A 27,762-nucleotide genomic window follows, 5' to 3' on the forward strand; every position below is an offset into this window, starting at 1 on the left:
CACAAACATGAACATGATCTCCTCTGCTAACCGAGTCATTATGCAAATCAACCTGAAACCGCTGGTCGACAGCGTTGCCGCCGGGCGCATCGCTCGCAGCCATCACCAACAAGCACCAACAACCGCCGCGATAGATCATTGGCCAGTGAAGGTGGTGAATGTGTGGGATAATGCGACATAAGAGCGGGGAGAGAAAGACCATCAATATTTCTAATTTGGTCCGTTACATTGAGCTAATTAGTGTCACTAAATCCCTGTTAAGTGTCCTTAAAATAGGTCGCTTTCCTGGCTAATTATGCTGGATTGCCACGATGCGCTGCTAATGCATCTGCCCGCTGTCGTCCGGCGGCAAGTATCGATCAATGAGTGCTATTCTCGTGGATGATCTTCTCCGTCCAACCCTGACGCTGGTCTAATGTTGGCAACATCGTGCATGTTGGATAGTGCAACTGGGGTGGTTCGAATAATGAAACAAGAAAAAAACAAAACAAAGCACCATCAGCCATGGCCAAAACTTTTATATCTTCGTCTGCCATCACTGGCTCGAGTGCAATCGAATCGGATTCAAACGGCTTGTGTCTGGGCAAAGGCTTATTGTTCCTTTTGAAGTTGATGATTCGTCTTGAATGTGGTTAACTTTGATATGCTTCTTTAATTCTTTGTCTTCGCTTCTTTATGCACTGTTGTCTGTTGTTGGCCTTGATTTCCCCTCACTGCCTTGGCTTGTTGGTCTTGTCTGCAAGACGTAATTTGTCCTCGTGCCCCTGTCTGGACTGGTGGTCGATGACTCTTTCGTGCAGGAGATCAGCAGCAACTTAATATCAAGGGTCTGCCTTCTCTTGTGATTGTTGGATGTTGGTGTTGGCTGCCTGGGAGTTGTTGGTGTGCTTCTTTCGTGTCTAGCCTTCTCATACTATATCATGATTTCTCTCCTTCACTCTTCGAGTTGACTCTATCATCTTCTTTGGCTGCCCTCTATCATCGACTGGAATAAATCCCAAGCACACTCTCCCATCATGACAGCGTTGAACCCATTCCGCAAACATGACTCGCGCAAACCCCTCCATGCCAGATGGGGGGATGTCGCCATCTCCGCCCCGACAGAAGGCTCATGGAGCCAATACAACAACCCTCATCAATCATCCCATCGGAAACTGGGATACGGTCCAGGGTTTGTACCCGACTGCTCTCCTCGCTCTCGACAGTCATCAGACGAGGATGAGACTACCTCGACGGATACAACGCCTTCATCCCGCCGCAACTCCTTTTCCATCAGCACATTAAACCCTCGTCGGTTGTCGATGCGTCTTGGCCCTCGTTCTAAGGCTGCTGCACCAGACACCCATCATGACGAGGACGACCGACTACGACACTTTGCAGATCAGAGGTCGGAGTTTGCATACAAACCCATCCGACAAGATTATCTCAACGAGGTGGCTGAGAAGACAACCGCCCAGCACCATGACCGCCGGGCTTCACGATTCCGGTATATCCCAGCCAGCACACGATATAACGAAGAACTGGGATCACTCCCACCCCGCAGCCCCTCGGTCAGCTCCCGTGGGAGTTCGAGAAAATACTCGGTCGAAGTTGAACCCGTGCATGGCCATGAGTATGGAAGTGGCTACTATGATGACGAAAACGACTACTGCGATGATTATCGGTCCTCCTCGCGATCGAGTCACAAAAACAGCTTTGATCCGCGTAGGGCATCAGGCATACAAGGTGGACGGGTGGTGGTTGCGAATCCGGCAGTGGGAAGGAAGAAGGCGTCCTCGCGGTTGACCATGACCATGGTGCCGGATGCAGAGGATCTATACGAATGATTGATTTGGCTTGATTTGATATACTAGGTATTGTTGTTTTGTTTTGGTTGATCAGAATGACTGAACTTAATGCAAGGCGTTGGTGGTTATCCCGGTTTTCATGTAGATGATAGTATATACGAGTCGTACGATGATGAGATTATTTGACAATGCATCTACATTTTCACAACTATTCTTGACATTATTATTAAAACATCCCTATAATAATAAATGAAATATCCCACCGAGTTGCTGAGTATTCCCACCCATCACCATATGTGACTCTGACGTCAAGACTGAATCACTCTTGATCAACCGACGTCAGAAAACGCCCCCAACTTGATTTCATGGATGATAGATTCCTATTGGTGGGATACTGATCCCTTCATGGCTTAATTCATGTGCTTTATCTGAAGTCGAGCAAGTCATATCTCCATATGACGATAATGGCATGTCAATGTCGCTCTTTCGGCCGTTACATAGACGGATAATCCTCACACGGACACTTTTCGATTTGCTACATATTCTGGTAATATTTAATTAGTATCTTCTTTTCGTTTTTGAAACGAGATAGATTCTTGATATTTTTCTTTATTATCTTATATTATGGCTGATGCTGTGGTTCAGCTCAAATGTGGCTGCAAGGTACGAGTTCAGATATTCAGATATACCACGATATCCCAATACAGATAGATAATAACATCTACACAGCATGACCCATGGGGAAAGAAAGGAAAAAACTCCGTGGCAGGTCAGTTGTGGTCCAAAACGCCCGGGGCAGGCGAATTAGAAGATTCAGAGCTATATTCAGAGGTGCGTTGGCTTTTCTTTTTCTTCCACATTGACACCCACTGACGACGATTAGATGTGGATGGGAACATACCCTACAGTCCCATCATATGTGCTATCCACAGGAGAATTATTGGCAGACTATCTGAAGAAGAATCCGCAGTTTATTGGGAAGTCTGTTCTGGATCGATGGGGTCCAGAGATTCCTTTCTTGCCAAAGGTTTTTTCTTCCTTTCTCTTTCATCTCTCTCTGACCACCTTCTAACGCGATCAGATTCTCTCCTTTGCCCAAGCTCTCCCCCTTCAGATTCATCCAGACAAGGCCCTAGCAGAGAAGCTCAACCTAGCCGATCCCCAAAAGTTCGGCGATCCCAACCACAAACCCGAAATCGCAGTGGCCTTGTCGAATTTCGAGCTATTCGCAGGATGGAAACCACTCGAGGATATCCAGAAGCTCATGAAGCTGCACCCACTCGAACGCTTTGTTCCTCCCCACGAAAAGTTCGACGATAATCTCCTCCGCCAGGTGTGCAAGACGCTGCTGAGCATGCCGCAAGTGGTCGTGGCCGAGACGGTCAAAGAGCTGCAGAATATCCCCGAGTCACAGTTTGGTCGCTACTCCTACATCCCTGGCCTCCTGGAGCGTCTGCGCAGGCAGTATTCTGAGTCGGATAACGGCAATCTGGTTGCCACGGTGCTGATGAACTACATGACGCTGGGACCGGGTGATGCTGTCTGTGTGCCCGCCGATAGCCCCCATGCCTATCTCAACGGTGATATTGTCGAATGCATGGCACGGTCTGATAACGTGCTCAATACTGGATTCTGCCCCCGTCCGGCGCGGGATAACGTGGATCTATTCGCGCAGGCCATGACGTTCAAACCGCATAGTCCCGAGGGGGCGATGCTGTCGCGGAAAAAAAGTGACAAGGGGATGAATGGTCGGACAGACGAGTATAAGCCTCCATTCACCGAGTTCAATATCCTAGCGACGAGTCTTGGGGCTGGTGAGACAGAGACGCACAAGTCGATTCTGGGACCGAGTCTCATGATAGTCACCAAGGGGTGTGGGAAGATGAATATCCCCGACAAGACATTGGAGTTGAAGGAGGGATATGTGTATTTTGTTGGACAAGGCGTGGCGTTGGACTTTTCAACTGAAAAAGGAATCGCGCTTTATCGACCGTATGCAGAGTGATGATTCTATTGTTGTTGTTGGTGTTGGTGTTGGTATATTGTTGTATGCAGGGATATTCACTACTAAAAATTGAAACAAGACTATTATTCGAAGATAATTAGGACATATTATTATTATCCTCATCCTTATGCACCTAAACGCTAGCGAGGCCCATTCTTTGACGCTACACCAACGTGGCCCAATTGTGTTCATCCTGAGCGCTGATGATACGAGTCCACGGCGCTTCGATGGCGATGGACAGAAATCCTCTGCCAATGAACGGCACCGTCCGATGGAGCTCGAGATGCGAGGCAGGATGAACGATGCTATTTTGAGCTTCCTGGATGGACGAGTCTATCTTTGTTTACCGTGAAGCTCAAAATAAACCACTCTGAAACCACGGCTTCCCCTCATTCCAGATGCTTTAATTCCCCGCTCATGAAGCTTTTTTCAACCTCTAGAAATGTTTCGGCCTTCTTACAAGAATCCATGAGATCGTGTTTGAACCAGGCCTATCCCAGTCAGCTCCCATCATGATCCTTCCTTCTGGTAGTCTTGTATGGCACAAAAGATCCGATGGTGATGGATCAGGGGAGCTTTCAACTCAGGATCAGATCATCATTGGAGTCGTCGTTGGAGGCGTTGCTGTCATTGCCAGTAAGTCTCATCGCATTCTTTATCATCATCATCATCATCAACTCTAACCATCTCCCAGTCACTGCAGGGATTGTATTCGTGATCTGGAAGAAACGCAGATGGGATCGTATCCAGCGACACGAAGAGCAGCTTCTCGCCTACCATCTGCCTCCAACCTATAAAGTCAACACGCATCCATCACGGCCTCAATCCTACTATAATCCCGTTAGAGAAACCGACCGTCCCCCAACGTATCATCAGACACTATCATCTTCACTCCCTGTATACGATCCCTCCAAGTACCAGGATCTCCGTCCAACCTCCATCCAAGTCCAACCAGTCTACTCTCCCAATAACGGTAGAAGATCATCACATTTGCCGCCTCCACCAGAGAATCGTCCTTTCTCGTTCATCCACAGCTCACCGGAGTATACCAGGGATTCTGCCCTGCTCTCGGCTCGAGGTCCCTCGCCAGAAGATGACTTGCGACCGTCGATGCACTTGGATAGTAACATTTCCTACCCTACGGGCCAATTGTCTGTAGAATCACCTTCTATTCCGTTAGTGGAGGGAATGCGACCTCCGCGGAGGCCTAAACCGGTGCTGTCCAGACTGATCACCAATTTTGGCTGAGTGGATGGATGGAAATATTTCTTTCTTTCTTTTCTTTTCTGGGTGGTTTTTTTCTTTCTCAAAGCGACGGTGTACGGAGTACTGAACACTGGGTACATTTAATGTTTATACGGAGTCACTTGGACAGGCGACAAACGGCCGATATATTATGCTGGATTATCCACTTCATGGTAATCATTAGGGCTTTCACATAAGACAATCCGTTCAATTCTCGCCAAGTACGCCGTAGCTTCGCCATTTGACTCGTCTCTTTTCCACTGCTGATCACTGGAGAACACAAGGGAAATGATTCGTGGCCATTATTAATGAATGACCCCTTCAAGGGCCCCAAGTCGTCTCCATGACTCCATCGCGGCGCGTAGATAAGCTCTGTGGATGGTTTGGGCCAAAACGCCGGACAGCGGGACGATCAATTAGTCTTGTCCATCAGCAGTCAGCAAATTAATTGAAATCGTCGAATTGATGAATGAAATAGGAAGGCGAAGAGGTGTTGTTGGTGATATGGTGATAATATCCTGGTCTGTTACTGTTACTCCAGCTTCGCGATCGCTTCGGCTGCTCTTTTGCCCTCTTGCATCGCTCGTTGAGGCGATTTCACCCCCTCATCTCAGTCCACCATCTCCTCTTCTCTCCACTTTGCAACTCTGCATCTGCTGTCGGGATCCATAAAGAGAAAGTCAAAAATATAAAAGAAGGAAAAGAAAAAAAAGGCCTCATCCGTTATGGAGATTCCCTGTAGTCTTCCATGCCATACCCCTCCTCATCCCAGTCTCTTCCCTGTCCTCCGTCTCCAACCTCTTCTGAACTAATTGACTGACTGTTGGTTTCTTTTTCCCTTTTTGTCTTGATCAAGTCCAATTCTTTTCTCATCAACCAACCATACTCATTCAAATCGACTGGCCCCATCAGTCTTGCGAGGCAGCGCGATACCCACCTTCCAGTCTTTGTTCATCGCGAGAATCCAGAACCCAGATGTTGCATCGCCAGGGTCTTTCAGGCAGCTAGGAGGAGGCTAGGTTGCGGCTGTCCTTCTCCAGCTCATCACTCCCACCCCTGTCAATTCGTCTTGCAAGGCTTATTTCTCCTTTGGCGGTTCTTTTGCAGTCTGTGATTCCATCGAGCAAGCGCCATGCCAAGGCGCTGCTTGTGTTGGGCCTCGGGGCTACGACTTTCATCCATGACCGTCGTTATGGGTACATATCCGACCTGCAAGATGACTGCGCCGCAAACCTCTTCTGGTTGACGGTCCCCCCTCATTGCTATTACTCTGTCGTGTGCACTATCCTCAGTAAGCTGTTCTGCACTCGGTCGAGCAGGCTTGTCCAAGATGGTCGGCTCCGATTCCTCAGGATCATTGGTCTTGATTGCCTCTTTTCTCCCGGGTTCAAAAGCGCCGCAATATCTGCAGTGCCAAAAAGTGATCTTCCCTTTTCCCCTCTCTTCAGTGGCGGCGCTTTGCAAGAACATCCACCGGCCGGAAAAGGGAGAGGAGGGTGAACCAAACTGTCGGGTCAATAACACGTCCTAGTATCGCGCGCGAGGTCTGCCTTGGGATGACGCCTGTTGCTCAAGGGAACTCATTCAGGGCAGGAAAAAAAATTCTTTTAATCCCAACACCATGTCAAAGGACGGATTGTTGTGTTTTTTGCATACTACATCCATGGATGTGCTTTGATATAACCTCCATCCATGTAGGCTGCTTGCTTGCCTAGCGACTTCCTCTTTCATTCTTTTCAACCCCTCCTCCACCATACTCGCTCGCTTTGTCTGGACAGACTCCCAGTGGCTTTTGTGTAAGAATACTCATATTACAGGTTGCAAAGTGGATACTTTGCCCTCAACTGTTTCATAATCTTGGCTTACACATCCAGTGGACGTTCCAGGCTTCCAAATTTTATGATAAACCCTCTTAATTAACACACCATGGCGGCATTCATGCGGAGATTCAGACGAAAGCGAAAGGTGTCATCGGAGATGCATAATAGATGGGGGGATCTCTCAATCAGCAGTCCCAACGAGGGCTCCTGGTGCGATCAACCATCTATCACTGTCACACCAGATGTGTCGCCAGAGCCACGATGGAGAAACAGCTCCTTGAGCTCACTCGACCGGCAAAATGCCTCCCCTCGGGCTGGGGATATGCTACGGCCCAAAACTGCAGGCGAACGAACTGTCTCAATAGACTCCGCGATGTCGATGCCTGTAGGCCATTATGATGCCAATGTACAGCGCCGGTTCAAGAGGAAGCAGAAACAACCAGGCCAGGGTCTTGGGATAAGCGACCACAAAGACGGAGGTAGTTGGGGGAATAGTACTCTGGATGAAAGCTCCGATGATGAAGCAGAAGATACAAGTTCCATACCGGCTGCTTCTGGCTCTCTCAAAGGGCGACGCTCAGAGAGCATTCGAGATACAAGATTAGACGAAGCAGACTATACCCACCGCGCATCCAAGTCACCTCCTTTGTCAGTCACGTCACGCATGCGGCATAGCCTACAGAGTAACACGACGGCTACAACAACTTTGACTGAGCCGTCTGTATCTATGCCTGGCACAGCGAGCTCGAAACATACCAGCTTCACTTCCTCTACTCCATCGGGTACATCAGAGGACCCGCGACTACTATACAATGCCGCTTACCAAGAGAAGAAGAACGCTCATCGGTCCAATAACAAGCATCGAGTTTCTGAATCGACCCAGAGACATGAGCTGGTGCCATCGTACGATGATCTTTATGGATAATTTCGTCTTCTCGCTTTTTCTATGGCCATAGATATCGTCGATTGTCCATGTGTTTCCTTCTCTATACTCCTCTCAACACACTCCTTTCATGATCGCCTGGTGATCCCAACAGGGATATCTCTGTGGCTTATTACCGGGCGCCGTCAAGCAATATTGATTGACTATTTGTTATTTGTGCCACCAGCGAGAAAGATACTTGCATTGTGGCGTCTACTTCATTTTTGGGAGGGATTGGCGTTTTGTACTTTTTATTTTCTTGTCATAGAGAAAGCAGTCGATTTTGATTTATAAATGGAGCGGAATTTTGAATATCCATCGTTAGTTTTTACAACTTTGGTTCCTCAAATGAAAATGGACTTTTGTATACCAGCTGTAAGCGCCAAGCACTTCACCTGTTGTTTTCCCTCCATTTTCCAACTGTTCGGCCTGGAATTTCCGACCAAAAAGGATACTCGCATCATCCCATCCACCACGCCATGGAAATCAGTGTCATGATCCTTGATTCCCATTTCTTTCGTTAGTGATGATAAATGGTGGTGATGGGACAGAAAACCAAGAAATGCGCCGAGCTAAGATGAGGGGTTCGTCGATCGGTGGACGAATGAGAAGCTCGAGCGTCCATCACCAGCCGATGCGACGGTCTGCAAAGCTCGTCACGGTCACAATCGGCCATCTTCCAATCTCAAGTCGCGCTCGTCGCTCATCACACGGAAAGCGCCCCGTTAAGCGCTGCCAGTGGACAATTCCCACGATGCTTGTCTGGCTCCCCGGTCGGATCATCCGTCACAGAACGCAGCATCCCCGCCTCTCAACGAGCGAGTCCTGCGAGATGAGGGTCTCGGGCTTCCTCGACGACCTCTGTGAGCGGCTTTCTTAGCGCCCAGAATCATACTTGGACACATAGCGTGTGCTTCGCTCGATTTGACTCGCGTTTGGTCGCTCGAGACTCACATCCTGGCCCAGTTCGTCGCCGTCACGGCCTTTTGCTCTCTTCCCCCGCCGGTCTTGTTCTTTTATCTATCCAAGAGGTACCAAGCATGTCGTACCGTTTGCTGGATTTGACACAAAAAGGTTGATCCTTTTAGCTCGTCGAACTTATCAGGTCGCTTTTCTTCCCCAGCTGCGACCTCTTCTTTTTTTGATTTATTCGATGCGAAAGTCGTTACCATCACGGCGCTCGGCCTCATCCTCTTGGTTGTCGTAGTGGGAGGAGAAAAAGAAAGCAACCCGATCGTGTATACATACCCTCTTGCATGATTTTTTCTGAACCAATAATGTTTGGTTTCTTGGGCCTGGGCCCAAGCTCAAGATCTACGATGATTCTGGTCGTTGCGATTCTTTTGCTTAGCCATTTTACGCCTGTGGTTCTTGGGTTGTCTACGGCTGCGGGCTCGCCATGCGAGAGTGTCTGCCATCGAGAGACAACCAACACAACCTCGTCTGAAATTGTCTGTTTGGACCGCCAGTACAACGGTACAACGAAGGGAAACAATTTCCAGTCTTGCGTTGATTGTCAATTGAAAAGCTCCTACGTCGATTCGACAACCCAGGAGACAGATGTGCAATGGGGCCTTTGTACGTTGAGAGAAACCATAGAAGGCGATCGTGAGAGATGTCCTAACTTACTTGGCAGATAATCTTCGATATGCTTTTACCAGCTGCGTCTACGGATTTCCCCAGCAGGTAGCCAATATATCGTCACCTTGTGTCGTTTCTTGCGATACGTTGAGTCCGGCGCTTAACAACAATCTGCTCAGCCCGGATGAAAGCACCTTTGATACCCTCTGCGGCTCGACGGCCTTTGCCGATAATGTGATCGACACCTGCCAGTTTTGTTATAATCTGACCACCACCCAGGTGTACCTGGCGAACTGTGCGTTTGATAAACCCCATAGCTTTGCTGGAGATATCGTGCTGACCTGTTGAATTCTAGTCCTCGAGTCCATTCGGTACAACTGCCACATTCGTAATCCTACCGGTACTGCGTTCGACATTAGTCCTGGGAGAATCTTCACGCAGTCGCTGCTTCCTTCAACACTCGCATTCCAAAACTCGGGCTCATCTGGAAACACAAATCTCGCCTTGGTCATTGCTCTTCCGATCATGGGCTTCGTGATTCTGGTAGGCGCCAGTGCGATGTGCTGCTTTTTCTTTATCCGCTGGCGTCGGAGGGAGGCTCGTAGAAAGCGTCATTCAGACCATCTGCATGCGCGCTGGCACGATACGACCATCACAACCCCGGGTAACTGGGGTGAATATCCCCAAGAATACCCTCACCAGCAGGGCATGTATAGCCCGGCGATGTACCCTGGTGGTTATGGGCCGGGCTTCGGCTTCGTCGATACCGATGGACATGGGCAGAATGTGGGATATGCCAAGTCCAATTTTGCAGAACCGGGTGTAGCAGTGTCGACGATGGGCCCTTCTGCCGAGCACGAGAAGGATGAAATCACACATTCTCATGCGGTGCCGAAACAATGAATCGATGGTTGACATGGCCCCTGGTAATATACTAGGAGTTGTATGACAGTATTCTAGTCTTGTCAGTGCTCATCCAAAGATTGATTCAGACATACTGTCACCCTGTCTCCTTCACATCTTTTTTCTTTTTTTTTGTCGTGTTACTTTCCTTTTTCTTTTGGATACCTGAAGCTATATTGAAAGCTCTCGATATATACCCCGATTCCCAATCGCTGCCTATGTTGATATCATCTCCTCTTTTTTGAGTTCTATCTGTAACGTTGGATGTATGGCGTTCAGATGACATTTTGTTATTCCAGCGATCATCATGATCTGGCATCAGAATATTGTTGCAAGAAAGGCGAGAGAAATAATAAGAAGTAGTGGAAGTGATAATGTGACTTGAATATAATGAACAGAAATACTCAGATGACAATGACAACCCACTTCCCAGGGTCTTTATATACTGGCTGCACGATCCTTTCTTCCCCCCTCAGCTGAAGAAACCAAGACCCTTGGCTAAAAATAAACACGGCCTTGGGAGTCGTGGATTGGATGAGGATGGATGTCAACTGTTTCAGGGAGCGCCGCCAAGAGGGACGAGGGAGTTGAGGGGTGTCTACTGATCTATTTATACATGTCTCTCTTTCTTTCTCTCTTGTACTGTTATTAGTATCGTTTATTAACTCTCTAACTTGTGATAATTATGGGCTTTGGTAGATTTAATGGCAACCAGACTTTGCTGATTCATCATGAGTATACTTCATCTTTACAGGGCCTTTTCTTTGAGCTGTTGAGAGGGAACAGACTCGAGAAGAGATCCATACTTTATGTGGGAGAATCATATAGGAGTGGTTACCATGAGAAACGGCTTATGAAGAGGTGATTGTGTTGTATATTTTTGAGCTAGCTATGCTATCATTTATCGGTTGTTAGGTTTCTTTGCTTGTTACATGTATTTTCTGTGCTGTGATAATGATAGTATGCATAGTACTAATGTCATGTCGGTGGGGAATTTCTCCATCTCCAACTTTCTCTACGCCCTCTTTATTCTCCTCACTTTCTGTCCAAACCAAACCTAACCACCTTGACAAAATAACACCATACACATCGACATACGCATCGTCAACATGTCATCTCTCACCCACGACCAGGTCAAAGTCCTCGAACAATCCCGCCAACGGCTGGTACAACTCACTCGTTCCCTGGCATCGTTAATTGGCAGCTTAAACCAGAGCGATCCCCTTCCACAGTGGTAAGATCCCCCCTCCCATCTCTTCCAGAGCAACCAACACAACACCTCAACCCGAATTGAATTGAAGATGAATATAAATACTGACAAAGCCAACCCAGGTCCTCCCTCCAAACCCAAGCAACAATCATCTCCAACAACCTCGTCAGCGTCTCCGAACAACTCTCCGACAACCAAGACCTCTTCGGTTCCCTCGTCGCCTACCCAGGTCCGGAATACCCCGGGCGCACGCAAGCCCCTACCCTCGAGCAACTCCTACGAACGAAACTCGACCCCCGCGTCGACGAATGGGTATCGCGCGGTCGGATAGCGGGCGCGTCTGCGCTGGAGGACAAGGACGCGCTCAGCGAGCGCCATCTGGCGGAGTTGTGGGACTGGGCGCCTGTTGAGGCGAACCAGGAGGCGAGACGGAGGAATTGGGGTGGGGATTTTACGTTGGAAGAGAAGGAGATGGGGGTTCAGAATGTTGTTACGGGGTTGGTGAGGCAGTTGGATGATGATGAGGAGGAGGAGGAGGAAGATGAAGAGGATGATGAAGAGGGGGAGGGAGAGGATGAGGAGATGGAGATTGTTGGGGGGCCGCGGAAGGTTGCCGGTCCTGGTGTTGGTGTGGGCGAGGTTGATGCGTCGCAGAAGATCGTGGCACCGGCTTTGCCGTTGGATGATATTTTGAGATTTATGACTACTGGGATGCCTCCGAAGCAGCGGTAATTGTTGGCACGATTGCCAACTACGTCGGTGCCCAATGGTCTGGCTCAAGCTAGCAATATGTACAATGCAGACTTACAAGACATCTTGCGACGAATGCGAAAGCAGCTTCAGTACTGCAATACGATCTACAAATCACATGAACAACTCTTGAAACCCGCAAATTAAAAGTTATATTGAAAAAGATAGGCAAGAAATGTAATCTAACCCCGTCGGCGGGTGGTGGGTGTCTTTCCAGAAGGCTTGGGAGATACACCGGAGCTCTCTGCGACAGGTGTCTTCTCCACTGGTCTGGAAGTGCGCTCGACCTGTTTGGCCTGCTTGGGCTTCGCAGGGCTGTTCCAGTAGTACAGCATCTGTGCTGCCAGGATCACGTTCAAACTGAACCCAGCAACGAAGCTGTAGAGGATGAGCTTGTCGTCGACCTCCTGCAAGGTGGTGAAGATTCGGGACAGAGAACCGGCGAGGTAGTTAAAGACCTAAACAGAAAAAATCAGTCAGTAAGCTGTAATGTTGCGATATCAGCAGGCTTCACATACCGCGAATGCGCTCAACTGTCCGGTGCCTCCCTCACTCCAAATAGTGTAGATCTGGGGTGCCTTGCTGGCCAGGCTCAAAGCTCCAGCACCAGCCTGCAGGTATGCCATGGTCTGCGCATCCACCAAGGTCTGGTCGAAGAGCAACGTGTACACACTGGCAGCGACAACAGCAACAAAAGCCGCGGCAGCAGTTGGTCGACCGGCAAAGCTCAGAACCAAAACGCCCACTACCACATCCTGAATAGCGATCAAGGACGACTCTCCGTATGTGCTGAAGGGGAACTGGTTGCGCACGCCGTAGGAGAGTGTGATCAACAGACTGGCAGTTTCCAGAGCGTACGACACAAACGACACACCGGCCGAAGAACGAGAGCTGATCAACTTCAAGATTTGGGGGACCTTCACGATAGCACTGGCGCCAACGATGGCCACTCCCAGAGCCTTGGAGATAGCGAGAGAAGTACAGGCAGAATCCTTGGTGACATCGAGATCCACGACCAAGGCGTTATGGCACGACGATCCGATCAGCGAAACAATAACATCGTGAACGGGCTCGGGAAGAGAGGACGCGACGGGCCGCAGCAGCGGCTGGAGAGGCTGGATGACGGATTTCTGAAGGATGTCCATGGTGAGTGCGATGGACTGGGGAGCGACCAGAGACGAAGTGCTGTGTTGGCGATGAAATCTGTACAAAAATAAAAATAAAAAATAAAAGCCAACCGCAGCGCCGAGATTCATAATTGCACGTGTGGTCGCTGCCGCCCGCCGGGGAATTCCCCAACTGCGGCGATCGAGGATTCCACTTCGCTTTGTGCTGCGTCTTTCTTGCCCGGCTTCATCCCCTCCTCTCCATGCGCTCCCCGCCATGATCCCCCTCCGATCCTCTCTGTTGAGGCCAGGATCGGCTCGGGACTCTTCGATTCTGTGTTCTCGATGCTTTGGGCGTCTGGCTCGCAGCGTTCAACCGCCCTCCGTATCCCGCGGGTTCCTTTCGTCCTCCCGTCTGAGATCGGGTTCTGGAGTGGCTGATGGCCAATCTCCCTCGGTGACTTTTCATAAGTCTTATTTCTCTGCAAATCGAACGGCAGATGGTTCATTGGGAAAGGATGGGTTGCTCTCCTCATTTTCCACCAATTCCACCATTTCCTCCCCCGCGAGTCCCGCCGCGTCGTCAAACGAGACCGTTTCAACGTCCAGCACCGAGAAAGCCAGCTCAGAGGAATTGCCTCATCGAAGGAGGAAACGCTTAAGGGAAGAATCAACAAGGAACAATGGCGCAGAACCCGTCATTCCACCAGATGCCTCTGCGCAATTATCGTCCTTTTCGTCTGCGCTCCCCGCAACCTCCCTGCGCCGTAAATTGGCCGCTTTCCTCGCCCTCACAAAGCCTCGTCTTTCGTTCCTGATCGTTCTAACGACGACTTCCGCCTATGGAATGTATCCTATCTCCTCGCTCCTCACCCTCGACCCGTCCATAGCTCCGCTTCCTACCCTCTCAACCTCGACCCTGACCTTTATCTACTTGACCACGGGTACATTTCTGTCTTCTTGCAGTGCAAACACATTGAATATGCTCTTCGAACCCAAATATGATGCGCAAATGTCACGAACACGTAACAGGCCGTTGGTTCGGGGTCTTCTCTCTCGCCGTGCGGCTGTTCTGTTCGCCATTGGGACTGCTGTATCGGGTCTCACGCTGCTCTATGTCGGAACCAACCCTACGGTGACAGCGCTCTCGGCCAGCAATATCTTCCTCTACGCCTTCGTGTATACGCCACTGAAAAGAATTCATGTGATCAACACCTGGGTGGGTGCTGTTGTGGGTGGTATTCCTCCACTAATGGGCTGGGTCGCTGCGGCAGGCCAAACAGCGACTACAGGCCATGACACATGGCGGGATTTCCTCCTGAGTGAAGATAGCATTGGTGGTTGGCTTCTTGGTGGTATCCTCTTTGCCTGGCAATTCCCGCATTTCAATGCTCTGTCTCACGTTATTCGTGATGAGTACAAAGCGGCCGGATACAAGATGATGTGCTGGACGAACCCCGCTCGGAATGCTCGTGTTGCCCTCCGTTACTCCGTTCTGATGTTCCCCATCTCCATCGGTCTATGGTGGGTTGGTGTCGTCGGTCATGGTTTCCTCGTTGGAAGCACGGTTGCCAATGGTTGGTTGGTGAAAGAGGCATACCGATTCTGGAAGCACCAGGGCGCCAACGGAACCGCCCGCGGTCTGTTCTGGGCCAGTATCTGGCAACTCCCAATTCTCCTGGTCGGAGGCTTGGTCACGAAGAAGGGTCTTTGGGATGGTGTTTGGAGAAACGCTTTTGGTCAACCGGAAGAGGATGAAGATGATTATCTCTACTATGAAGACGAAGAAGAGAACGAGAGCCAGGGCAGAGCTGTTGTCTCCCGACAGACTGCCCAGTAGGGCTCCCTTAACCCTTTCATATCAGCGACATGTTTTGTTCAGCTGAAATGATAAATCTGGCGAAGACAGAGATACTGGAGCAGTCAACGCGGCTTTCTTCACTCATTTATCCTTCGTTTATCTAGATTTACCCCGTCCTGTTTCGGTTTACAGGAAAAGGTGGTGGCGTTTGTTGTACAACAGGTGATACGATTTATTCATGGATTACTCCTATCTTTGATCAAATGTAGATATATTTAGCACTTTTCTTTTTTTAGTGGGCACACAAATCTTGTATCTTTGAGAAATTTGAAAAAAAAAATTAACATTGTTTTATATTCATACACCCAACTATTATACAACATGAGATGAGACTGGGTATCGCGTTTAGAATGAAATCGTACAACCATAGTCCTGCTCCAGTATACATTTGATCCTCGAGAACTTCAGGTCTTGTCAAAGTCTCAGAATTAATTCTCCCTCAAAAGGAGATGGTAAGTCTCCAGCGCTTCCTCGGTCATAGGGCTTGGAGCCTTGACCATAGCATCCTCGCCGCCCTTTCCTGTCTTGGGGAATGCGATCACATCCCGCACAGACTCCTTGCCCAGCATGACAGCAACGAGACGGTCAAATCCAAGCGCCAATCCAGCATGTGGCGGACAGCCTGCCCGCAGGGCGTCCAGCAGATGTGTGAAATCAGCCAGTCGTTCGGGCTTCATCTGGAGAATGTCGCGGAGGATGAACTCTTGGACCGCTGCGTCGTGGATACGACGACTGCCACCGCCCAGCTCCACGCCGTTTACCACAAGGTCATAGTGATCAGCCACGGCTTGGGTGGGGTCAGTCAAGAGCATGTCGACATCTGCGGCCGACTTTGGAGCTGTGAAGGGATGGTGGGTGGAGGATATGCCCGCGGCACCACCCTGGCCAGGCTCGGAGTCACTCGAGGGCGAAAAGAGAGGGAAATCGACGATCCATTGGAACTCGAATCCCGTGGGTGCTGGCTTGAACTCAGAGGCGACGGCAGCCGAGTGTAGAGCGCGACGGAGGTCGCCAATTGGCGTTGAGCCGCCAGAGAAGGGGGCTCGTTTGCGTGCTTGGATGACGATGAGGTCACCGTGGTCAGGTTCGAGCAAATCCTCGACGTGCTCCGCGGCCTCGAAGCCGAAAGGCTGCAGGCCACAAAGGGGCTTCTTCGCATCATAGACGAAAATGCCTGGTCCGCCTTCGGGATTGTTGTTGAATGGCGCACCGGCAGGCGAGTCTAGGAACTCACTGATGAATTTCGAGGTAGCAGCGGGATCATTTTCGCTGTTTTCGAGTTTGAAAATCTCTACAATCGGTTCGGTCAATGGGGTAATCTTGTTGACAAGGTCGACAGGAAGAAGATAATCAATCCGATAAATTTCCATTCCAAACCGAGTGTCGGGCTTGTCAGAACCGTATCGGCTCATGGCCTCTTGGTAGGATAATCTCCGGAAGGGACCAGATGGGACAGGGTCCTTCATGAGCTTTGACCAGAGTCTGCGGATAACACCTTCAACAGTTCGCATAACATCCTCGCCAGTAGCGAAAGACATCTCCAGATCGAGCTAGCGCAGAGGTTAGGGAATGACTATTCAGGAGACAGTATAAGGATCGCATACCTGAGTAAACTCTGGCTGTCTATCAGCCCGAAGATCTTCATCTCGGAAACAACGCGCAAACTGATAATATCTCGGGATTCCGCTGGCCATAAGGATCTGCTTGTATTGCTGGGGACTTTGTGGCAGAGCATAAGCCAGACCGCGTCTCCTAGTTGGCACCAAAAATTCACGAGCACCCTCCGGGGTCGATTTGAAAAGGAGCGGAGTCTCAATCTCGACAAAACCAGGCCGGCATTGCTCCAATTCTTCCTTGCAGACATTATGCACCTGAGCACGGAATCGGAGGGCATCGCGCAATTCACTGTCGGAACGCAATTGAAGATACCTCTGTTCAGGCGAGAAGACTGTCTCGGGTGTGATGATGATATCCTTCGGGAAGTCATTGAGAGGATGAATTTCCTCCACATGGACCTCCCACGCATCGCTCTTCTCCGCATCTGATCCTTTGCCCTTCTTCGCTTGGACCTTTCCTTTTACTGCCACGGGGCTATTTGTACTAAGTGCCTTTAGCTTTTCGAAAGCGTCATTCTTGGCGAAGGAAACGAGCTGGACATTGTGTTTCATCGTAGGGTCTGTCAGGCGTACAAAGGACAGCTTCTTGGAGAGGTCCGCTCGGTTCCCGAGGTAGCCGTGAAGGGTGACCTCCTGGCCTGCGGCAGCCTGAGAGAGGAAAGATTCGAAATCATGGGTGGCTGGAGGGAATTCAACTGCAAATATCCAGCGTTAGCATCTCGCTCACAAATAACAAATGCAGAACGATAGGGAGCATGCATGTGCGTACCAGCTTTTTTATACCGTTCTAGCAGAGAAGCATGGGATGTAGGAACCTGAGTCTGTTCTCTCAGACATGGCTGGCGATGGAATGCCCTGTATGAAGGAAATCGAGATCGTAAGGATGCTGTTCGTCCGCCGCGGAGGTAATTCGAGATCCCGATGTAGCTGGAGCGGAGACGAGGGGAATGTCGTCCCACGCTGCCCAAGAACATTCTGGCGTGTATTGTGGGTATATATGAAGTCTCCGCACTCAATTGACTATCCAACAGCTAGAATATGAATAGACGACGAACTGCTCTACAGCAGAAGCAATTGACAAGATGAAGCTATTCAAACGCAGAATCCACGATCGAAAGACGATGTGGCAGAATCATGCCGCCTTCCAGACACAGACTAGCGCGGGAGGGCCCACTACAAAAAAAAAAGGCGGCGGAAAAAGCGAAGCTTTTCTTCTTCTTTTCTTCTTCATCCTTCCAAGTTTTTACTTAAATGATGAAAGCCTAGTGTGTTATATTTGATATCGATCTCTCCTCCAGGAATCCTGCGGCTCTTCCTTCGGGGCTTAAGGGCTTCAGGACTCGGGATGGAGGGAGGATGATAAAGGCGTTCGGCACACCCACCTTGTTACTTCACGGACGCGATGAAGGCATCTCTGATCCCAACAATTACTTGGCTGGTGTTTCCCTTGCGGGCAAGGGAGTTCTGGCGTATGCGTTGAGATGGATCCTTGAGGGGTGTTTGCTGTCTCCATGAGAGGCTGGGCACCTTGATGATAATGGTTCTCTCAATGTCAGCCGCGATTTTGCTAGTTAGCTCTCAGATGCTCTTGGTTATTAGCCTAGGCCTGGAAATGAAATCATTCTGAAATAAGTTGTTCACTTTGGTATCTTCATTTTAGTTTGAAATATCTGTTCTGTTGGTCCGACAATTAAAAATACATAAAGCTTACGGTGCTGTACAAATGAACAAAGCCAAAGCAAAAGACAAGAGCCTGTGTGTCTCGAGCGTTTTCATACCAGATCACTCCTGTCTCCCATGATCATCCCTTCCACTATATCCCTCTCGCCACTGTTTTCCACCAAGTTCTTGAACACGCCCCCTTCAATCGCCATGAGATCCTGGGGGCTTCCAAACTCAACGGCCTTGCCGGCATCCATAACCAGGATACGATCGAAATCTGCAATGGTACTCAGTCGATGCGCAATTACCAACAGTGTTGTCGCGTTGTGGCCAAATTCAGCACGGATGGAGCGTTGAATCATAGCATCAGTCTCCATGTCGACGGCCGAGGTTGCTTCGTCCAAAACCATGATCTTGGGCCGCGCTACAATGGCGCGTGCCAGACAGAGAAGCTGCCGCTGGCCCTGAGAGAAGTTTAGCCCTCCCTCCGACACAGAAGAAGACAAGCAAGAGAACAGGCCGCCATTATCTTTCGGGTTCTCAGGATTGATCGATCCCAGCGTTTCTGCTGTGCTCATCGGTGTGGTCGTCCTTGTCATATGGCCAGGGGCCGTCCAGCTGGATGCCAATGTTTCAGTGTCTTCGAAGAAGGCCAAGTTGACTCGCTCCAGTGCATCATACAGCTCAGTGTCAGTATGTTCACTGAATGGGTCCAAGTTTGACCTGATAGTTCCAGAAAACAGCACTGGATCTTGAGGAATGATGGCGAGACGGCTCCGTAGATCATGGAGCTTAATTTTCGACACATCAACACCGTCAATGGATATACGGCCTTCGCGAGCTTCGAGGAAACGGAATAATGCCAATGTCAAGGATGACTTTCCGGCACCTGTGCGTCCAACAACACCGACCCTTTGGTTCTTTTCTGCAGTGAACGAAAGCCCGTTCAGCACAGGGGGAAGCCCGGGCGCATACCCAACAACAAGGTCTTCAACTTCTATTCTTCCCTCTGTAGGCCAAGCAGCAGGCGCACTCGCCCCCTCCTGGCTCTCAGTCTCGATATTCGAGTATTCAATGACACGCTCTGTGGCATTCATGTCAAGCTCAAGGTTAGCATATTGGCGCAATACCATGGTAACAGCAGAGTTATACTGCAGGGCGAAGCCCAGAGCAAACCCTGCCAGAGAAGCGGATATGCTTGGTACGTAAATCACGAGACCTGCTGTGACTGTTGCGAAGAGAGCTCCGACAAGGTTCATTCGGAAGTCCAGCCATCTGTTGAATAACCAAAGGTTCCATGAAGCTTGTGCGTGACGGCTGATCTTCGAATACATGATACTGACATAGTTATCTGTCTTGCTGAAAGCCCGAATGGTTATCAAGCCGCACAGACTAGAACCAAATTGTTCGAATATCGGGCTTTTTGCGCTACTTTCCAACCGTTTGAGTTCGCGAGCAGCCGTCAAGTAGGTCATGGATAGCTTCAAACACAGAGCGAGTAAAGCAATTGCGAAAATGATGACCAGGGGGGAAACAAATGCCCCAGCAATCAAAATTCCTACAATCTCCAATGCCTTCAAGGTGAAAAATCCAACGTCATAGCCAAGTCTTACATCGACCATGTAAATATCGGATGTGAGTCGGTTGACGATACGGCCCAATGGAACTGTGTCCAGCCATCGTAGAGGTGCCCGTAAAACAGTTTGCATCAAATCATTGAACAGATTCCTCGAGGCTTGGATCGAAACGCACATCAGCAGGTAATACTTGACGCATCCAATAACACAACCGGCCAGTGATATGCCAACATAGACTCCAAGGTAAAGAGGAAGATTATCATCCTCTTGGGCCACAATCGGCCGGTTCACTTGGTCCATAACAGTAAGAACAGGGCACGGTTGCTTATCATCGTCGGCCGAGCTGGTCCAGACACTAACCCACCATGACTGCTCATAAAATTAGAAATCAAAGGCTATATGAAGGAAAGAGTGTCAGGCTTTGTTGACTTACCCGTATAACCATCAGACTGGCATAAGTGACATAAGTCATGAGCACAAGGGCCCAAATCCATGCCTTGCCGCCCTTCTTGAGGTAAGTTGTATAAACAGAAAGTGGTATCGACCCTGTTCCGCGACTTTCCTCTTGAACAAACTTCTTCACTCGGATATCATCAGACACTTCTTCATTGCTTGTGAAAGCGGAGCTTCCTTGACTGAAAGCATAGCTCTGGTTGCTGAAGGTGGAGCTTCTTTTACTGAAAGTCGAACTGCGTTTACTGTACGTTGAACTTCTCTTGCTCAGGATTGAATTCCTGTTGCTGATGATAGAGGTTCGTTTGCTCGACTGGGAGTATCGTTTGTTTTGCGGCGTAACGGGAAGGGGTTGCTCGGGTTCCCTAGCTTCAAGCTCGACAAGACCCTCTAGCTCAGCTATGCGGCCCTGTAAAATGATATCCTCTAAGCTGTTGGTCCTTCTCAATTCCTCGATTGTACCAGCATATTTGACACCCCCATTCTCGAGCAAAACAGAATAATCGGTCTGAGGCATGCAGAGTGAGACGTGATGTGTAACCAAGATTCTGGTTCGGTTCTTGCAGATTTCACCAGTCAGACCGTGCTCATAGACATGGCGGCCGGTATGAGTATCTAAAGCGCTGAAGATGTCGTCCAGGATCAGAATGCCGGCTCTGGAATAAAATGCTCTGGCAAGCGTAATTCTCCATCGTTGTCCGCCACTAAGATTCACTCCATTTGCACCAATGTCAGTCAGTTCGCCATCGGGAAGCATGTCAAGATCCTTCTCAAGCCCAGATGCAAAAAGGACTTTGCAGTATCGTGCAGGATTGAATGGTAACCCGAACAGAATATTGTCTTTTATAGTCGCATTCTCGATCCAGGGGATCTGGGCAACATAAGCGATTGCAGAGTCGATTACCCAATTCGCACCGGTAGCCAGATGATCATATCGATCTCCAATGGATGGAGAAACAGGGGCTCTGATCGTACCACCAATGACGTCGCACTCTCCAAGGATAGATGCGAGAAGAAGGCTTTTTCCGGAACCAGTTCTACCAGAAACAACACTAAGGCCTCTCAATGGGAAGGCCAGGTCCATATTTTGTAGAACAAAGCGTTTCCCATCATCCCAATCGCCTTGACCATCTGCAGGCCACGCCACAGAAGCATTTTCGAAAGAAATCTGATTTCCTGGTAGTATATTTGGTGTTTTCTCTGGAGAGTCCATATACTTCTCAATGCGGTCAGAGCTGATCTTCGCTTCCAAGACCCTTGACAAGAGATCCGGCAAGCTGGCCATCGATAGTTCCAGGGAACCGAATATTGACATGGCAGTGAAGGCCACGGACGCTGTCAATTCTCCGTGAATAAATACATAAGCTGTCAATGAGGCAGCCGAAAGCATAAGAGGACCAAGTATCCAGAGTGAAACCAGTGCAGTGCTGTAAAGAAATGATGTCCACAGCGAGTCAAGCTCAATATTGCGCTTCTCACTGATTCTGTTCTGCCACTGCTCCTCGAGTGCCGAGAACTTGATTTGCCGAATTCCCTGAAGTACTTCTGTCACTACCGCTATCTTCTGATCTCTAAGTTTCATGAGAAGATCTTGAGAATTTGCATATCTTTTGGCAAGACGAGCATTGACTGGAAGAACGATTGCAGACACAGCGAGCCCTGCCAGAAGACTCCAGAACCCAATCAGACTAGCCAAAAAGAAGCATGCCATAAGCAATTTGAGAATGGCAGAAGGGATGAGGTAGTTGTAAGTTGCGAAATCGGCGATACGTTTGGAATCAACGGCCGCATAATTGATGACGCTTTGACGACTCTTCTCGAGATCCTCCTCTTCGTCATTCTCCTCTTCGCCGTCGTCAATCAATGGTTCTGATGAATCCGAGTTTGAATGTCCTCCTCCATTAGACTGCTGCATTTCCTTAACATCTTTTCGTCGCATAGATTTGGCAAAGATAGTTGCAGCCAGTTCTTCGTAAACAGGTATACCAATCTGTGAGTAGATGATCCAGTATAGCCAAGAATCAATGCTCGACGACAAGACCATCAAACCACCCAGACCTACAACCCAGAGCCAAGAAGCAGAAGAATCACCTAATTCCATACCGCGAGTTTCCAGCGACTTGAGGATCCCATATAATGCCATCTGCGGTCCAAAGCTCAAAACACATGAGAACAGAGTGAGCATCAGCTGGACAAGAATCGGCCGGTAGTGGGCAACAATGAGGGCTTTCCATAACTTTCGGCCTTTTCTTGCTTGTTCAAATCGCGCTCGCAGGTTCCCAGGTCGTGCAGCGAAAGGCAATTCAGGTAAATCTTCGATTCCCACGCATCTTTTTTGTGCCGTATACTTCATCAACTCGTTGACCCAGCTGAAGGTGAATCGACTGAAAATCGATGCTGTAAATTCCTGGTCGACTAGCTTTCCATTCCAAAATACATCTGGTCGACGTGGGATCATGGTACAGCAGATCCCACGCAGGAATGCGATTGCAACTTGTCCGATTAGAAGTCCAATCGATGGTGTCGTGAGCGATGAGACACGACCGGCAGACCACGAAAGACCAATCTCGATGCACGGTATAGAAATCGTTAGAATACTTGCCCAGAATGCATAACAGCTCAGTTTGAATCGTTCAGTGTTCAAGGGCTCCGTGAAAAACGCGACGGCTTGAATCGTCAGTAACACCTAAGGGGGTTCTATCAGCACTCCAAGCCTTCTTCTGGCCTGTTCTGTTAATCTCTTACCCAAGTAGCCACTTGAAGCCAAGACTGAACCAAATAACCATCCCTGCCCCCGTTTAGTGAGCTAATAATTGCTAGTGGTAAAGACACGAGCAATCCTAGCTCGGAGAAAAGCGCAATCCCAAATCTCTGCCAGTTGTCCGAGAAACCCATCACCGACTTCTTTGACGCCTCTCCATCCTCATCGTGGTATCGTACTCTCTTCTTTTGTGATCCATGATGCCAGTTCGATGTTGTCTTGTCGCGAAATCGTCGTGCAATGCTTATCACAGCGGGTGTGCTATCCAAAGCCACCAAAAACAAACCCAAAGAGCCCGTCACCACAGATGCAATTTCCGGATTCAAAACCATCACTCAATAAGTCGATTGAAAATCTTTGCCGGTACCTGCAGCTTGAATATCGAATGTGCAGGTAGTTGGGCGGAGAGTATGCAGGTGAGAGGGACACTGCAGCTGGATGCTTCAACTTCTCCAACGCTCCGGACGCTACAGCGCACAGATCGGCGGGGGTGCAGTATGCATCCCATGATCGCTAAGGCAAAGGAATGGGGCTGCTTGTGCCTCCCTTGCTTCCGGGTTCCTGGCTGTCAAGCAGGGCAAAGCTGGGGTTGCACTGGCGGATTCCATTGCCATATTCAAGGGATAGCACAACAGCCTGTCTGGAGCTTAATTCCGGGTCTCTTAGCCAGAGACCAAGATGCATAATTCCGTGGATATGGTTGGACAATAAGACCTCGTGGCTGATTGCCAACGAGAAAGGGACATTGAAGGGGCAAAGTTGGGTGGTTGGTGGTTTCTGGCTCCTGAATTCTTTGCAGGTCGTTGGTGCATACCGGTAGCACAACACAGCCAGTCAGCTCGTTTTATTTATTCAGCTTCAGACAGATTGATGAAGAATTATCTTCTCCTCGAATCCTGGAATCAAACACTGTTGAATAAGCATATCATATGTTGGGTTGTTATCCGAAGCCGTCGGATGGTAGCACACAATGGAACTCGTGACGTCTGGATTACACAGTCAGCCCTATTCATCATTTCATTTCTTTCCTTGGTATCCATCTGGTTCTGGATGCCTAAATTGGTAATCTTCATCATTCTGCCTCATAAGTGTCTCATCCTGCGTCTTGAAGGGAGAGGGAGGCACTGAGAAGACATACCCAACAACCACCTAGTAACCCATATTTTAGCCCTATACAATTAACAGACTCAATTTATTTCAGGTTATAGGTCCAGGAAGCTATACATAGATATGTATCCGGTCATATATTAGCTTGTACGCCCGATCATAGCCGAGTTAATGCTGGTACTGTGTCTCAGTCAACTCCCATGCTCTTTTTACTACTCTAGGCATATCGAGCCTTCCCGAATTCTTTTGAATTGAATTTTTTTCCCCTTAGGTTTTTATATCAGATTTAGATCTATCCCTGCTGTAGCAACAGTTGGTGTGTCATGCAATGAGATAATGACCACACTGTGTAAACCCTCTTCAGTCTAGATGACCTCCACAGCAATATACAACTTTCAGTCATGCACCATTTTGCAAAAAAAAACGTCCATAAATAGAATCCGATGTCGTACGATTCAATTCTTGTGATTTTCACTGGGTTGTGTGGAGACGAGTCAGAACAGCCTTTTATTCATGTCTAATATCTACCTATGTACAACGCAAGACATTTGGCAAACCCAACCGCACTACTCATTCTTCGATAACTTGCTTTGGATATGGCGATATTGGTCCCAAATGCCTGTGCAGACTGGCACCATAGTGTATATCAATAGTCGCTCTCATGCTCTAGTTCCAGAATGAGGGATTCGACTGGGACGGTGAATTCTAAAATAATATTTGCAGTTACACATATATGAATCGCAATGCTAATAGTATTAATCATTAATCATAGCATGCTCGCAAGTATTCAGTACTAATACACAATGATTATGGATAAATATTAGTTGAAGGCTTCAATGCTGATGGAGATAAATATGTATCGACAACAGACTGAATCTTCAATACACTCTCCGTAGACGAAAATTCTTAAATATACTCGAATTATACTCAGGATAACCTACTCAAGGATATACTTTCATACTCTTGGAGCTATCTATCTGTCGTTCACTCGAAATGTTTACACGATTGTATAGTTGCAAATTGGCCAATCAGAGTGATTCTGGTGACGCTAACTCCTTCGAGAAAACAGCTCCGCATCAACAATTCTCCGCCGGGGAAGAGCAGCGATCTTCTTATCGATGGGACAAATCGCAAGAACAAAAATCATCCCCAGCCTTTACCACGGTCCAATTCATAGTAAATCGCATCTTCGGTTGCGATTGATTAATTTTCAGATTTAATCGGTCTGATGCGGCCTCATTTAGGGTCCCTTCCTCGCGCCGCACGCCTTCGCATCCCGTCGATCGTTCCTCCGTCCCGGGCAGCATGCGGTGCTCGCAACTATGCGCAAACAGCAGATGCTGTGCGGACAAGAACATTGCTCTCTGAGGCTCGCCGACCATACCTCGTGGGACAGAATCGTGGATCGGTCTTGGAACAGAAGAGATGGATTACACAAAAATATGTCCGGAGGATGCAAGACGCGGAGAAGGAATGGGCAGGTTTTGCGGAGGAGATCAAGGCAGGGAAGAGAAAAAACTTCGCACAACACCTTGAGGAAAGAGGTCTGCTTCATGATGTCGTTGGGTATGTGGAAACACTTGGCTCCTTTACCTAGATCTTGGACTGATTTGAACCGGGAAAATTGCAGAGAACGAGAAATTCTACACAAATTATTCACGAACAAGAGAGTCGGATTGTACGCCGGTGTAGACCCAACCGCACCGTCTATGCATGTTGGCCATATGCTTCCCTTTATGGTATTGGCATGGGGCTACGTTTGGGGATTACCTGTCTATTTTCTGGTTAGTGATACTGAACTCTAGATTGCTTGGAAACCCTAGAAGTTGACTGACTCGAATCAGCTCGGAGGTGCTACTTCCCGTGTAGGTGATCCGACAGGAAGATTAAAAGGAAGAGATCAAGTACATTCTTCTGTCCGGAAAGCGAATATGGCGAGCATGCACATGCAACTGAAGAAGCTGGGCGCAAGCATCGAGGCGTATGGCAAAAGACATGGATACGACAACAAAGTACACTGGAGACGATCGTTGACCAACAATAACACCTGGTGGAACAAACTGCCGTTCATCGAAGTGCTTCGGGATTTGGGTTCACACGTTCGACTTGGCCCTATGCTGGGCAGAGATACGTAAGTCTAGATTTGTTGTTGTGCTTTGGTACCCCGTACTGACGTATGATGACAGAGTCAAAACTCGTTTGGCGAAAGGCGACGGGATGTCGTTTGCTGAATTCTCCTATCCTCTCATGCAGGCATGGGACTGGTGGGTTCTGTTTCAGAAGGGTGTTCAAGTCCAAGTAGGAGGTACTGATCAGTACGGAAACATTCTTTTTGGAATGGATGCCGTCAAGTCGATCAGCAAGAATAGCGTCATGCAGGAAGAGCAGAATCCCCTTGAAGATGACTTGGACAAGCCTATTGGACTTACTACACCCTTGCTGACAGCACCATCTGGCGAGAAATTCGGCAAATCCGCCGGGAATGCAGTCTGGCTTGACAAGGACATGACATCTACCTTCGAACTCTACCAGGTTCGTTAACCTATCTATGAATGGTAGAATGAAATTACTGACCAGCCTTTAGTTCTTCGTTCGGACCCCCGACGACGTTGTCGAGAGCTATCTGAAAATGTTCACCTTTGTGCCTTTGCCCGAAATCGCAAATATCATGGAGAAGCAGAACGAAGATCCTTCCAAGCGCGTAGCTCAGCATGCACTCGCTTTTGAATTCGTCGAACTTATCCACGGGAAGCAGGAGGCCGATGCTGTGGCCCTCCAACACCGCCAGCTGTTCCGTTCACGAAAATCCACTGCTGAACCGACACCGCTCCCCCGAAACTCGAGACCACCTGCTAGTCACGCAAAGTCCCCTACTTCAGGCTTTGATAACCCCCAGTCCGGCAATGAGTACGCCCCCCAAACCAATTTCGCAAACATGCAAACCCCCCATGTGACTCTTCCTCGATCTCTCGTCTTCAACCAGTCATTTAACAAAGTTCTCTGGTCTGCGGGACTAGTCTCTTCTAAGAGCGAGGGACATCGCATTGTTTCAAACAAAGGTGCCTACGTCGGAAGTCGCCCGGGCGATAGCGGACCCATGTCGGACGATTTGGCTTTCACGCCCATCAAGACATGGCCGGCTGAGAAGACACAGGAATTCGTCATCAACGACGACTTAATTTTGCTGAAACTGGGCAAGTGGAAATTCAAGATGGTGAAGATCATTAGTGATGAAGAATTCAAACAACTCGGACTCACAGCCCCTGGTTGGGAGTCAGAGCCTGAATCGACCCCGGAGTCTGGGGAGAAAGAAACTTCAGCAAATTAATCATAAAGAGTCGGATCCCATTATTCCATCATCCCATGTTGTGGACAGGCATAAATGGCTTATGCGTG

The 27,762-nt window shown here is 48.9% G+C and overlaps 12 protein-coding genes across 12 annotated transcripts; 9 read left to right on the top strand and 3 right to left on the bottom strand.

Annotated features, from left to right (window-relative positions):
• The first annotated feature begins 609 nt into the window (after positions 1-609).
• ASPWEDRAFT_239330 (uncharacterized protein) lies at positions 610-2,047 on the top strand. Its single transcript, XM_040832544.1, has one exon. It carries the CDS (start codon positions 1,017-1,019, stop codon positions 1,824-1,826), a length of 810 nt encoding a protein of 269 aa, XP_040694671.1. The 5' UTR covers positions 610-1,016; the 3' UTR covers positions 1,827-2,047.
• A 269-nt stretch (positions 2,048-2,316) lies between these two features.
• On the top strand, positions 2,317-3,873 carry ASPWEDRAFT_146162 (uncharacterized protein). Its single transcript, XM_040829497.1, has 4 exons — positions 2,317-2,450; positions 2,517-2,618; positions 2,671-2,814; positions 2,869-3,873. Exons 1-4 carry the CDS (start codon positions 2,412-2,414, stop codon positions 3,790-3,792), a joined length of 1,209 nt encoding a protein of 402 aa, XP_040694672.1. The 5' UTR covers positions 2,317-2,411; the 3' UTR covers positions 3,793-3,873.
• A 431-nt stretch (positions 3,874-4,304) lies between these two features.
• On the top strand, positions 4,305-5,040 carry ASPWEDRAFT_23122 (uncharacterized protein; the record flags this gene model as incomplete). The annotated part of the gene is made up of 2 exons (XM_040832445.1): positions 4,305-4,428; positions 4,487-5,040. The coding sequence occupies 2 exons, from the start codon at positions 4,305-4,307 to the stop codon at positions 5,038-5,040; spliced, it is 678 nt and encodes a 225-aa protein (XP_040694673.1).
• Positions 5,041-6,963: 1,923 nt separating this feature from the next.
• ASPWEDRAFT_146166 (uncharacterized protein) lies at positions 6,964-7,782 on the top strand (the record flags this gene model as incomplete). Its single annotated transcript, XM_040829498.1, has 1 exon — positions 6,964-7,782. The coding sequence occupies one exon, from the start codon at positions 6,964-6,966 to the stop codon at positions 7,780-7,782; it is 819 nt and encodes a 272-aa protein (XP_040694674.1).
• Positions 7,783-9,056: 1,274 nt separating this feature from the next.
• On the top strand, positions 9,057-10,263 carry ASPWEDRAFT_102057 (uncharacterized protein; the record flags this gene model as incomplete). Its single annotated transcript, XM_040827441.1, has 3 exons — positions 9,057-9,357; positions 9,416-9,655; positions 9,716-10,263. 3 exons carry the CDS (start codon positions 9,057-9,059, stop codon positions 10,261-10,263), a joined length of 1,089 nt encoding a protein of 362 aa, XP_040694675.1.
• Positions 10,264-11,372: 1,109 nt separating this feature from the next.
• On the top strand, positions 11,373-12,205 carry med8 (RNA polymerase II mediator complex subunit MED8; the record flags this gene model as incomplete). Its single annotated transcript, XM_040830103.1, has 2 exons — positions 11,373-11,497; positions 11,596-12,205. The coding sequence occupies 2 exons, from the start codon at positions 11,373-11,375 to the stop codon at positions 12,203-12,205; spliced, it is 735 nt and encodes a 244-aa protein (XP_040694676.1).
• Positions 12,206-12,380: 175 nt separating this feature from the next.
• ASPWEDRAFT_34464 (putative monosaccharide-P-dolichol utilization protein) lies at positions 12,381-13,419 on the bottom strand. The gene is made up of 2 exons (XM_040834006.1): positions 12,742-13,419; positions 12,381-12,681 (listed from the first exon to the last, which is right to left on the bottom strand). The coding sequence occupies exons 1-2, from the start codon at positions 13,366-13,368 to the stop codon at positions 12,406-12,408; spliced, it is 903 nt and encodes a 300-aa protein (XP_040694677.1). The 5' UTR covers positions 13,369-13,419; the 3' UTR covers positions 12,381-12,405.
• A 187-nt stretch (positions 13,420-13,606) lies between these two features.
• On the top strand, positions 13,607-15,357 carry cox10 (protoheme IX farnesyltransferase; the record flags this gene model as incomplete). The annotated part of the gene is made up of 1 exon (XM_040829188.1): positions 13,607-15,357. One exon carries the CDS (start codon positions 13,607-13,609, stop codon positions 15,167-15,169), a length of 1,563 nt encoding a protein of 520 aa, XP_040694678.1. The 3' UTR covers positions 15,170-15,357.
• Positions 15,358-15,618: 261 nt separating this feature from the next.
• ASPWEDRAFT_101741 (aspartate--tRNA ligase MSD1) lies at positions 15,619-17,780 on the bottom strand (the record flags this gene model as incomplete). Its single annotated transcript, XM_040827409.1, has 3 exons — positions 15,619-16,740; positions 16,795-17,501; positions 17,576-17,780. 3 exons carry the CDS (start codon positions 17,778-17,780, stop codon positions 15,619-15,621), a joined length of 2,034 nt encoding a protein of 677 aa, XP_040694679.1.
• Positions 17,781-18,578: 798 nt separating this feature from the next.
• ASPWEDRAFT_23129 (uncharacterized protein) lies at positions 18,579-23,591 on the bottom strand (the record flags this gene model as incomplete). Its single annotated transcript, XM_040832446.1, has 3 exons — positions 18,579-20,414; positions 20,479-23,184; positions 23,244-23,591. 3 exons carry the CDS (start codon positions 23,589-23,591, stop codon positions 18,579-18,581), a joined length of 4,890 nt encoding a protein of 1,629 aa, XP_040694680.1.
• Positions 23,592-24,037: 446 nt separating this feature from the next.
• On the top strand, positions 24,038-24,523 carry ASPWEDRAFT_241017 (uncharacterized protein). Its single transcript, XM_040832568.1, has one exon. It carries the CDS (start codon positions 24,130-24,132, stop codon positions 24,385-24,387), a length of 258 nt encoding a protein of 85 aa, XP_040694681.1. The 5' UTR covers positions 24,038-24,129; the 3' UTR covers positions 24,388-24,523.
• A 1,071-nt stretch (positions 24,524-25,594) lies between these two features.
• ASPWEDRAFT_47680 (tyrosine--tRNA ligase MSY1) lies at positions 25,595-27,694 on the top strand (the record flags this gene model as incomplete). The annotated part of the gene is made up of 5 exons (XM_040836996.1): positions 25,595-25,932; positions 25,997-26,150; positions 26,211-26,497; positions 26,553-26,898; positions 26,951-27,694. 5 exons carry the CDS (start codon positions 25,595-25,597, stop codon positions 27,692-27,694), a joined length of 1,869 nt encoding a protein of 622 aa, XP_040694682.1.
• Between the last annotated feature and the right edge of the window lie 68 nt (positions 27,695-27,762).

The sequence above is a fragment of the Aspergillus wentii genome (assembly GCF_001890725.1).
Source record: "Aspergillus wentii DTO 134E9 unplaced genomic scaffold ASPWEscaffold_1, whole genome shotgun sequence".
Lineage (NCBI taxonomy): Eukaryota > Fungi > Ascomycota > Eurotiomycetes > Eurotiales > Aspergillaceae > Aspergillus > Aspergillus wentii.